Below are 12,771 nucleotides of genomic sequence, written 5' to 3'. Positions count from 1 at the left end.
GGAGGGACCTGCTGCCACTTTAGGAAAGACATGAAAGCTTGCCTCCCCCCTTATACCCTCCCCTCATAAGGAGCATAAAGGTCTAAGTCACGGGCTGAAACAGAAATCCTGTCTCCATTGCTGCTGGAACAAGGTAAGAAAAAACTCAACTTTGAGAGGGACAGTCCTGACTGAGCCCCAGGATTCTATACCAATTCCATTAAAGGTTTCCTACCACTCACTACAGGAAGGGCCAGCTGCAAATACAAGTCAGGGTTTGGTTGCCACAGAGAGGAGGGGCAGAAATAGTAAGAAAAGACCTGTTCCCAAGACCTGGCCACAAGGGACCTATTTAAGACTGAGGCTGAATTAGAACAAAGAACCCCTGACCCCTCCACCACTAACCACCTAGGAAGCAGCTAGTAACAAACATCAGCTACTGGGGGTGAGCAAATGCACAGACTTAACCACATGGTGCAGGTATGCAGGACAGCTGAAAGATAAGGATGAAATATCAACACTTAAGAAAAGTTCTTCAATTCCAACCTAAAGCACAAAATAATGCTGGAGGATATGAAAGCTGTGGTACACTGAAGGCAACCATAGCAACAACAAAACCCAAACCCAGCTCAATTCCTGACTAAATTGACCAAACCCACACAATTAGCCTGACAGAAGAAGAGGCTTGTCCATTTCCAAGCATTACTACTCTTTACCCAGTCTCTAGTGTTCTATAAGCACTGACTGGCAATCAAGAAAATAAATGAGATACACACAGAAAAACCAAGCCATTTTTCATCGACAGTCAAAACCATATACAGAAGTTGGAACTATCAAATGAAGACTTAAACTCTCATTAACATGTTGAAGAATCAGTTGAAAATATGGATAATATGTATGAACAGATTTCAGCAAAGAAGTAGAAACTGTAAGACAAATTGAAATAAAAAATATAGGATCAGACATGAAGAATATCTATGGGCTCATCCGTAGACTTGTCATAGCTGAAGAATAACCAGGAAACTTGGAGATAGGTCAATAGAAATTATCCAAACTGAACCCCACTCCCAAAGGGTGAAACAACAAAATATTCCAGATCTATGGGACAATCTCAAATTGTCTAATATGTATAATTGGCATTCCAGATGGAGAAGAAACGGCAGGAGAATATTTGAACAAATGACATCTAAGAATTTTCAAAATATGATGAAAGACAAACCACAGATCAAGAAGCTCGGATAAACCCAAGTGCTTTCTCATACAGGAAAATATATATTTACCATATGATCAAATAATCTCACTACTAGGTACTTACAACAACCTGTATATGAATGTTTTTAATGGCTTTATTTATATTCATGGAAATCTGGAACAATTCAAATGTCCATCAACTGGCAAATGGAATTTTTTAACCCACCTGGTATAACCATACAACGGAATTCTCAGAAATAAAAAGGAACAAATTATTGATATATCTAAAAATATTGATGAATCTCAAATACAATATCCTAAGAAATAGAAGTTAGACCCAAAAAGGCTATATAAGATTCCATTTATAATATTTTGGAAAAGGCAAAACTATACAGACAGAACACAGACCAGTGACTACCATTGACAGTGTATGTGGGAAGTGGATTGATTTGGGCACAAGGGAATTCTTGAGGTGGAACTAGGCTATATTTGTGGTGAATGTATGTAAAAATTTCCTAACTGTATAATTAGAAGGTAAACTTCTGTACAGAAATTATACTTTATTAACCTCACTTAAAAATTAGGTGGTAAGTCTTAGGTAGTTCGATGATAGGATATGTAAAAAAATTATGAACGTGGTACCAGAATGCTTGAAATTAGTAAAATACTGGCAGAGTGGTTATAAGTTGTCCCCCAAAGATAAAACCATACCTGTACTGATCTTTAAGACACTTTTCAGAAGTTGGAAAAACAGTACTATTGTCTTTGGATTTGTGGCTTCACCACTTATTACACGACCAAGAGCAAGTTACTTCATCTCTCTCAACCTGCTTCCTTTCCTATACTAGAAAAAGAGGGACAATCATACTGGCCCAGAGGGTAGTGGTTACCAGATAAAATGCATGGCATCTAGCTAAATTTGGCTTTCAGATGAGTCATTTTTGGGGTATAAATGTCTGAAACATGTTTACACTAAAATATGGTTCGTTGTTTATCTGAAATTTAAATTTAACTAGACGTTCTGTGTCGTTGCTTGCTAATTCTGGCAACCCTTACAGGAGTGGTTGTGAGCATTAAACAAGACACTGACTGGCACAGCAAGACGTTCGCCCAGCTTCGGCATCAGCGCTCAGTGGGAGCTAACGCTGCTTTAACCCCACCCCCTCGTTCATTACTTCTTCCTTTATTCTTTCACTCAACTATTAAATAAGTCCGATCGATGTACTTGTGGTTCTTCATCCCCAGCAGGGACCCAGAGCGCAGCACCAGGGCTTAACACGTCAGGACTACACACGTCAAGCATTTCCGAGCGGGTGACGCCAGGGCGTACAAGGCCCCGCCCCCAAGGGCGCACGAGACGCACAAATAGGACGTCACAGGCCGGGAAACAGCCGCGGGACCTGACGGGATTGTGGCGGTCCTATCTTCCAACTCGGAAGCAGCCGCTGCCTCCGGACGCTCTCAAGATGGCGACTTCTCTGGGTTCCAACACCTACAACAGGCAGAACTGGGAGGATGCGGTGAGTGTGCCTGGCAGGGGAGGACGGGAAGAGGCGGCGAGGCCGGGCCTCCCGCGGGCCGGCCCGGCGTGGCTGCGGCGCCGCCGAGGGAACTCCTGGGAGGAGCCAGCGCCGCGGCCTAGCTGGGCTGGAGCGGGAGGCCGGCGGGCGGCCCTCCTGCGGGCGTGGAGGGAGGGGGCTCAGCCCGGGTCCGAGACCAGCCTCCTTTGCATGCCTGCCTCCTCCACTCTTTCCGTGCTGGTCTCCTCCCGCCGCCTGCCGGAAGAGCAGGCAGCGCCCCCTCCCGCGACCGGGCCCGCGCTAGACCTCGGGTTCCTGCCCTGCGATTCCCCGCCCTCGCTCCTCGTCCCTCCCCCCACCCCCATCTCCCCGTTACCCGCTAGTGTGGCTGAGATGGCAGGGTCTTCGGAGGCTGGCCTTCAACCAGATTTCTCATTTTCACCAGGACTTCCCTATTCTGTGCCAGACGTGTCTTGGAGAAAACCCATATATCCGAATGGTGAGTGATGGTGTGTGAAACGGGAATTATTTGTATTCTGTCAACGTGGTGGTACTTGCAAACTGTCGGTGAACTGCTTCTCTCAGCCAGGCAGAAGTAAGATGCTCCTTTACTAACCCAGGGTCCATGACAGTTTACAAAGGACTGTCATGCTTATTCTGTCGCTTTGAAGCTCAGACAGTTCTGTGATGTAGGAGTCATAATAATAGCTCGGGTTTGTTGAGCATTTACCTGGGAGATAGATCTGTTAACCAGAAGCTGAGTTTATCTCTTTTCATATAGCAAGTAATGAGTGGGGCTGGGATTTAAATTCATATAGTCTCACTCCAGGGACCTCAGCAAGTTAGGAGAAACAGGACTAGAAGCTAGGTTTCCTTACTCCTAAAACAAATGCCTTTTGGCCACTGCACCTTGTCTGTCTCTTTAATGTCAGGTGTTCCCTATCGTCACAAATAAGGGTTAAATTCGTTAACATTGAATATAATTAGGACTTATTGTGATCAGTCTCAGGTGTTGATAGGTTAATTTGTGCAAGATGTTGAATAGCTTACGGCCGCGGTCGGCAAACTGCAGCTCGAGAGCCACATGCGGCTCTTTGGCCCCTTGAGTGTGGCTCTTCCACAAAATACCATGGCCTGGGTGAGTATTTTGAAGAAGTGGCATTAAAAGAAGTTTAAGTTTAAAAAATTTGGCTCTCAAAAGAAATTTCAATCGTCACACTGTTGATATTTGGCTCTGTTGACTAATGAGTTTGCCGACCACTGGCTTATGGGAAGGGAACGTTTACTATATGCAGGATATCAGCACAGCCTATGCCAGTTACTTTCTGACTAAACTTTGTAAAAAATGGATTGGCCATGGCTCCATCCTTCCTGAATCGGGAACTGTGGGAACAGTTAGGACGTTTCGTTCTTGGGAGACAGTAGTGAACCTAAAAGTTGTGGCTGTTTAAAGACACATGCTACTTGGTATTAGATCCATAAGATTCTTAAGAGATTAGAACTCATAGTAGGTGATTAGAATTTATACCTGCACGCGCCCCCCCCCCCCCCCCCCTTTTAGGATACCACACACATTTCTTGGGTTGTATTTGGGGAAGAAGCAGACATATAGTCTTTTCTTTTTCTTTTTTTTTTCCTGGAACTCCAATTCTTTTCTGTTTTTTTCTATTTCAGACCAAAGAAAAGTACGGGAAGGAATGCAAAGTAAGTATGTCTGTTAAAGAGTAATTATGTCATTTTATTTTCCTTTTTTCTACCAAATTAGCTTTCAACTTGCTGAACTTTGAGGTCTTCCAGTAAAAGTCAGTGCTACGCAACTTTCATATATCATTTATATGCTCATTGGCTGTTAACTGTTTAGTGTGTGAGGTAAGAAAATGAGCCCTTCAGTATAGGGGTTCTTAACCTGGTGTCTGTGGATGGGCTTTGAACCCCCTGAGATTGTATACCAAGTGTTGATTGTGCACATGAGAATTGTAGCTGCGGAGGAAGATCACAGCTGTCATAAGATTCTCAAAGGAGTATATGACACTCCCCACTCACCCCCAGAAGGATTAAGGGTTACATTATTAATGGGGTGGAAAGGACTGAAAATTCCTCTTTCTGTGCAATGTGAATTTTTTACTACTGGGGCAGGGTGTTGTAAATATGATTGAAATATCAAATGGCATTTAGGCTAGATGATTGCCAAGGTTTCTTGTAAACCCTAGATTTGGGGATCCTTTCTTTGAATCCCCCATTGTTAGTAAGTCTCCTGGATTGATGGTCTAGGTCAGGACTATTCATACTCTGTGGCTCTTATTTTGTGTTAAAGATCTGTGCCAGGCCATTCACAGTGTTTCGCTGGTGCCCCGGAGTCCGCATGCGTTTCAAGAAGACTGAAGTGTGCCAAACCTGTAGTAAATTGAAGAATGTCTGTCAGACTTGCCTCTTGGATCTAGAGTATGGTATGTTTGCCCTCTCCAATAAATCTGAAAGTATGCAGGTGCCCTAGACAACAAACCAGTCTTTTAATCTCCCATGTCTACTCTTCCTCCGGTTCTGACCCCAGTTTGGAATGTGTGCTGTGCTCTGCTTTTTCTTGTAAGGGGAGAACCATACTAGGCCATCCTAGAGAACTCCTGAACAACAGTAGGAACTTAAAGAAAAGTTGGGAATTAATTAGAACTAGCCTAAAACTCCCTCATGTGCATCCGTGTAGCCAAGGGGAGGTAAAGGCCTTGTTCCTATGGTAGGTAATTTCTTTGCCTTGGGCTTCTTTCTAGATCCAAAGCTTTTTTTCCACAATTCCTACCAGAAGTTCATAGGCTAATCTTGCTTTAGGTTTTTGCCTCAACTGTATTGATAGGACTGATATACTGCCACTGTTTCAGAGTAAGTGCTTTTTTTTCTTAACTGAAAGTGACTTTTTGTTTATGAGAAAATACTTTTTCAACAAGAGTTTCTGCTATATAGTAAAAGGAAAATAAGAGTTTATATATGTTAAATTCAGAAAGCTACTCTGCTTCTCAGCCCTGGTCACATTATTATTTTTTAATATTTTTATTGATTTCAGAAAGGAAGGGAGAAGGAGAGAGAGAGTGAAACATCAGTGATGAGAAAGAATTATTGATTGGCTGCCTCCTGCACACTCCCTACTGGGGATTGATCTCACAACCCGGGCATGTGCCCTTGACTGGAATCGAACCTGGGACCCTTTAATCTGCAGGCCGACACTCTTATCTACTGAGCCAAACCAACTAGCCCTGGTCACCTATTTATATGTTTGTTAAGGAGGGGTTCTGGTTCTATAATACAATGACCCGTTATATGACCGTGACTATCCAGACAATCTGTAGGACTAACCTAAAATGAATCACTTTTTACATTTATTTAAAATATGTTTTTATTGATTTTTTTTTTTTTTTGAGAGTGAGAAAGGAAGGGAGAGAGAGAGAAACATGGATGAGAGAGAACATTTATCAGCTGCCTCCTGCACGCTCCCTACTGAGGATCGATCCTGCATTGAACCCATGATCTCTTAGCTCCTGGTTTGACACTCTTGGTGCTTGGGGCGATGCTCAGTCCACTGAGCCACACCGTCGGGCTACATTTATTTGACATAAATTGTGATATAATGAAAGCTAGATACATTATTAATTTACAGGTCAAGTCTGCCTATACCCAAAGTTTATTCATCTAAAAGATTTTCTAAAACATTTGTTTCAGAATCATGATAGCTCAAGAATTAGGACAATTTCTTAGAATGCTCTGTAGCAATATTTGCCTGATAGTGCTAAAGATTTTCAGTAAAAATATAGTAAAGCCTCTGGTACTAAATAAAATGGAGAAAGGATGATATTGTATTCTGTGTGTATATTCAGTAATGTTTTAAAATATGCCTGTTTTTCCTCCTTTCCTTTACCAGGCTTGCCCATCCAGGTTCGTGATGCAGGGTTGTCTTTTAAGGATGACATGCCAAAATCAGATGTCAACAAAGAGTACTACACACAGAATATGGAGAGGGAGGTATGCTGCCACTTTCTTGGTGTAGTCTTACATTTGGTAAAAGAATCCTAGTGGATTGACACAGTTTATATAATTTATCTTCTGAATTTGCCATCCCTGTGTGTAGATTTCTAACTCTGATGGAACACGGCCAGTTGGCATGCTGGGGAAAGCCACATCCACCAGTGACATGCTGCTCAAACTGGCCCGGACCACACCCTACTACAAAAGGAATCGACCCCACATTTGCTCCTTCTGGGTGAAAGGAGAATGTAAGAGAGGAGAGGAATGTCCATACAGGTAAGAGCTGAAGTGCATTTTCAGTATTTGCTTTCAGATGATTGGTCATCTAAGAAGTGGGAGGTGCTAGTTTAAACAATTTCTGCTTTAAAATCTAAAAGTATATACAACTAGTGTGGTATATATATCATATCTTAAGACTGTTAAATTTAGGAAAGCTTGATTAAATTGTTCTTACGTATAATGGAGCTTTTACTTATAGCTGAGCCTTGGGAAGCTAAATTGCTGTGCTGTATAATACAGATGTTTACCCTGAGATGTAAGTCTTCACTATTATGGTATCACTGGCTTGAATCTCGGTGGGCCAGTGAGGTCAGATTAAGGCCAGGCATCTAAGGGTGTGTGAGTATGTTTCCGTCAAGACTGCCAAGCAAAAAAAAAGACTGCCAAGCATCTGGATTAGGAGCTCTTAACTTGGGGTTGGTTAATCCCACCCCCACCAAAAAAATTATTCCGTTTTCTAGGCCTGGGTCCATAGCTTTAATCAGACTCTGAATGGAATGCAAGGCCTCAAATATGTTAAGAACCATTGACCTTGAGAGGGATAACAATGTTTTGGTTACCCCTTGTTTGGGGGTGGATTGTGCCAAAAGTATGTCTAAGGAAACTCTGCCGCCCTGGATGGTCATTTCAATGGATTTCAGGAGGCTGGCAAGTCCTTGTAATACAGTAAATCACTTGATATCAGCTCTATATCAATAATTTTGTTTTGGTATGACCAGGGTTTTAGTTTAAAAGTTATTTCTGGGTATATTTTTGGCACTTGTGTAGCTACTGTTGGGTGATATCTATAAATTGTTTCTTTTGTTTCTTCTTTATGCATTGTTCTTTCTTTAACCATAGGCATGAGAAGCCTACAGATCCAGATGACCCCCTTGCTGATCAGAACATTAAAGACCGATATTATGGAATCAATGACCCTGTGGCAGATAAGCTTCTAAAGCGGGCTTCAACAATGCCTCGTTTGGACCCGCCAGAGGACAAGACTATCACCACACTATATGTTGGTGGTCTGGGCGATACCATTACTGAGACAGATCTAAGGTTTGTGGATATAATTTTATGAGCTCTTTTTGCTTTTAACTGTCTTGGAATAACTTGTGGGGGGCAATAACAGGCAAGCATGATAATCCTTTAAAAATACATTTTTCTTTATTTTATAGTCAGTAAATATGTTGACTAGAATTTTTATAAAATTGTTCTTTATGATGCCGGAGTAGTAATGTTCAACAACAGTGCTTAGTCCATCCTTGCATGTGGTGATAATTACATGAGATTCTATTTGGCCTAATAGCCAAATAGAGTTTTTAGAATAGGGCACACAATCAAGTAGGCTTACTTATGTAGGGGAAGGTAAGTTTTGCCATTATAAGATTCTTATGGTTTAAATTGTTGGCTTTTCAAAGAAATTGGCATTTGGTAAATTTGTATGATTCTTGGCTTGTATTTTGGTCAGCTAAATGAGACATCTGGGCAGAGTGGAAATACCTCTCGAAAAGAGATAAAGTAGAGAAGAAACTCCTATAATATAAGCTGCCTTGGTAGCCTGTCTCCACTACACCCTAAGTGAGCTAGGCAGTCCCCAGGGGGTGGCAGACTCTTCTCCTTCTCTTCCTTTTTTACGACCTTTAAAAACATTTCTTTAAACATTCTTAGCTCGTGGGCCCTGGAGGCTATAGTTGGCTATCCCCTTATCTAGGGTTTAGGGTCCTTAAGGAACTTGGGCCCCCTTTCCTCCATGGTGAAGACACTGAGATGTTGAATAAATTTTTTATTTGTTCATTATTTTTCTTTTCCTTTCAATACACAGCCTCATAGTGGGTAAGGTATTGGGAAGACTACCTGCAGGTAGTTAGGGAGATAACCATGGGGCCATGTACCTTGTGGTGAGTCAGTAGAAGAGTGAATAATCCGCTGTCACCCTCCTGGGAACGTGTGTGTTGTTATAATTTTTCTCTGCCTGTATCCCTTCAGAAATCACTTCTACCAGTTTGGAGAGATTCGGACGATCACCGTGGTACAGAGGCAGCAATGTGCTTTCATCCAGTTTGCCACAAGGCAGGCTGCCGAAGTGGCTGCGGAGAAGTCCTTTAATAAGCTAATTGTCAATGGCCGTCGACTTAATGTGAAATGGGGAAGGTGAGGATAGACTATTTTAAAATAACTTTGAGATTTTCAAGAAAACTGTTTCATTACCTGGGGCTAGTGAGCTTTTGGTGAATAGGTCAAAAAGAATTTTTCATTGTCTATCTAACATTCATTCCTGTGGTTGTTCAAAGTATCCTGTTTTGGACTTTTATTCTGCGTTTTGGTGTAGTAATCTTTGAGGGTTCATGTATTTTGTGACCAGTTACAATAGGCCAAGTATAATGCCAGGGCCTGAAGGTGGATTTGAGAGTATACACATGAATTAGACCCAGGTTCTGTCCTCTAGAGGCTGGCTGTCCAGTGGGGAAGAATAACTAATTTAGGCTTGAAAGTGATGAAATGCCCTGAAAGCTCAAAGGGGAACATGTTTGCTGGAGCCACGGAGAAGATTGCTAATAGCAGCAGTGACCGTTATGGAGTGCTTCCTGGGTGCTAATTAGGCTGTGTACTAGACATACAGGTTGCCTCTTCTAGTCCTTACAATAGTTCCAGCAAGTTTTGAACCCAGGTCTTTCTGGCTTCAAAACATTTGGTCATGCCAAGCTGGCATGGCTCAGTGGTTGAGCATCAACCTATATGAACCAGGAGGTCATGGTTCTATTCCCGGTCAGGGCACATGCCCAGGTTGTGGGCTCGATCTCCAGTGTGGGGCATGCAGGAGGCAGCCGATTAATGATTCTCTCTCATCACTGATGTTTCTATCTCTCCCTCTCCCTTCCTCTCTGAAATCAATAAAAATATATTTTAGAAAACACACACACAAAAACCCTTTGATCTTATCCACTCTGCACTGTGGCATTTAAGGGGAAAAAAGTGAGGCAAGGAGTGAAGAAACTCCATTTGACTAGGAAGCATGAGAAGTAGAGGTGTGAGAGAAGGGATACAGTGCTGATATGTGTGTCTGTCTCTCAGGTCCCAAGCAGCCCGAGGAAAAGAAAAAGAGAAAGACGGAACCACAGACTCTGGCATCAAGCTGGAGCCTGTTCCAGGCCTGCCAGGAGGTGAGTGCAGGCTTTCTTGCTAGCTACAGATGCTCTGATGATCCCCGAGTGTTAGACCCAGGTCTCTGGCTCTGGCAACAGCTCTGTCTCCTCTCAGGAACTCCCAGATTTAAAGGCGATGGAAACAACATTGCACAGTTGTCTTCCCTTCTAACTTTTGGCTCTTTTCTCTCCTCCAGCTCTTCCTCCTCCTCCTGCAGCAGAGGAGGAAGCCTCTGCCAACTACTTCAACCTGCCCCCCAGTGGCCCTCCAGCTGTGGTGAACATCGCCCTGCCGCCACCGCCTGGAATTGCCCCACCCCCACCTCCAGGTACCTTCTACCTTCCTTCTTAGTAAATAAGTCTGACTTAGCCCCAAAAAGTTCCTTCGAAAGTCATGTCCATTTGTCTAAATCTTTTGAGTTTGCCCCATAGAATCCTCAAGTAAATCTGATTTGTTAGGATTCCTGATATTTTTTTTTTCCTGGCCTGCCGAGGAAGGGAAAGTCACCAGTTTTCTAAAGATCTGAGTATATTTAAAATCAGAATGGGAGTTAATAGATTACAGTGACATATGGCCAATTTGTTCCCTGTTCTGATGTAATCCCAATGCCCTAGAGCACCATTGCTTAAAGTGCAGGCTGTGGACATTCAACAGTTCACAAAGTGTTGTTACCCGTCTACAACAAAGATAAGGAGCTTGTGCCAGAATGTAAATGAAAGTCTTGATACAAAGAATTATAAGAAAATTAAACAGTGTGCTTGGTTGTGTAATTAGTTACACTCGGCTCACAGTCTTTACCTTGTTGGTGGCCAGTAGTACACAGTTGAAGGACTGGCACTTTGTTAGTGCTGCTCTAGGAAATGTCAGTGACAGCCCAGCCGGTGTTGCTCAGTGGTTAAGCGTCGACCTATGAACCAGAAGGTCATGTATGGATTCCTGGTCAGGGCACATACCCGAGTTGCGGGTTTGATCCCCAGTGTGGGGCATGCAGGAAGCAGTCGATCAATGATTCTCTCTCATCATTTGTTTTTCTATCGCTCTGTCCCTCTCCCTTGCTGAAATCAATAAAGTACATTTTTTAAATGTCGGTGACAGTGTGAACAGTGTAAGTCACAGGTGGCCAGTCCTCCTATGGCAGAGTTCCCATACTCTGAAGAAAGTCCTGGTTTAGAACACCCTCCATTCTAATATAAATCATTGAGGTTATTGATGACAGGGTCTTCCATCATTTGATTCCAGCAATTCAGGGTCAGCCTGATTTCTTCCTCACCTCCCAGATCCTGATGGAATCCTGCTTGGCAGGATCGGCATGTTTGATAGCTAGCAGGGGCTCAGATGACATATTATCAGATACCTTGAGCACTGTGCAATTTTCTGTTAACCTGGACTGAGAGGAATGGATTCCAAACCGAGGAAGTAATACAGGGAGACATTCCTAAGCAAGTCTTATGGACTGACATTTTCTGAAGCTCCTTGTCATTCGGTTTATGTGCAAGTGGTATTGACCTTAGAAAGATGCAGAGGTTTGAAAGGTTGTCAGGGGAACTGTAAGCCTAACACATTTGTTCTCCCATCTGCAGGTTTTGGGCCACATATGTTCCACCCAATGGGACCACCTCCTCCTTTCATGAGGGCTCCAGGACCAATCCACTATCCTTCTCAGGACCCTCAGAGAATGGGAGCTCATGCTGGGAAACACAGCAGCCCCTAGCACATTATCACCATTCTGGGGCTCTACAGAAGACAGGGCGCTTAAAAATCCCAGTAAACGAATATTGGAATAAATATATTTTTCCTTCCTTTGTAGTTTCCATAGTAGCTGAATGTGTTCAGATGTGGGCAGTCAGAAAACAATAGCCATGCTTTGATTGATGGACCTCAAATAAGCTGCCATTGACACATCTGGTTACTACTATAAGGTTACTAATAAAACTTAATGCCTGTTCCCCTTCTATGGGGAGCAAGCAATGGGGTGAATTGGAATATCCAATGGAGTTACCATCCCAATTATATGTTCATTTTGTATTAATTTTTTGGAGGGGGGTGCATTAACCTGCGGAAAGAATCTTTTGACCATTTTTATGTCCATTAGGTATTTTCCTTTTTATCATCTAAAAAAAGATTACTAGTACTAATCATTGTAGTGGCATAAGTGTGATTTAACACTTCTGAAGTCACACCCTCAGAAAGACAAGTGGAATCCAGCAGGCAGCTCTGCCCAGGTCTCTTCTTAACCTCTCCTTCCCTCATTGATTACTAAAGGAATCTGGCTGATAGTTTTACTTCTCTACGCTACCAAAAGAGACAAATAAAAATTACTTTGCATTCCTTTTGGATGGAAACAAATGTCATGAAGCTGTGTATCATTGAAGAAACCTGGTGTCTGGGATGAAATTATTTTAAAGAACTTCCTGTAAAACACTTTTAACAGACTGAAACGAAAAGCTTTGGAGTGTGTTTGAATGGAAGACTTGTGACCTCGGCTGGAACTTTGATCTTCAGCATTCACCTTCGTGTGTCTCATTTTAATTCCCCGCTCTGGGCAGGGAATTCTGTTTGGTCTTAGAATGTTTGGATATAACTGAATTGTAGATGGTAAAACATAATTTGATGTTGTGTTGTGTTTTTTTGTTTTTAAAAAATTAAAACGGGTCAATTTTCC

The 12,771-nt window shown here is 42.6% G+C and overlaps 1 protein-coding gene across 1 annotated transcript; it reads left to right on the top strand.

The window, feature by feature from the left end:
• The first annotated feature begins 2,566 nt into the window (after positions 1-2,566).
• Positions 2,567-11,968, top strand: RBM22 (RNA binding motif protein 22). Its single transcript, XM_079771487.1, has 11 exons — positions 2,567-2,690; positions 3,136-3,189; positions 4,365-4,394; positions 5,005-5,137; positions 6,598-6,698; positions 6,805-6,977; positions 7,821-8,021; positions 8,952-9,116; positions 10,038-10,126; positions 10,306-10,437; positions 11,690-11,968. The coding sequence occupies exons 1-11, from the start codon at positions 2,637-2,639 to the stop codon at positions 11,818-11,820; spliced, it is 1,263 nt and encodes a 420-aa protein (XP_079627613.1). The 5' UTR covers positions 2,567-2,636; the 3' UTR covers positions 11,821-11,968.
• The last annotated feature ends 803 nt before the right edge of the window (positions 11,969-12,771 follow it).

This window comes from Cnephaeus nilssonii, assembly GCF_951640355.1.
Source record: "Cnephaeus nilssonii genome assembly, chromosome: 5".
NCBI lineage: Eukaryota > Metazoa > Chordata > Mammalia > Chiroptera > Vespertilionidae > Cnephaeus > Cnephaeus nilssonii.
Note: the sequence above shows the minus strand (reverse complement) of the source record. Positions and strands in the feature narration are given on the sequence as shown.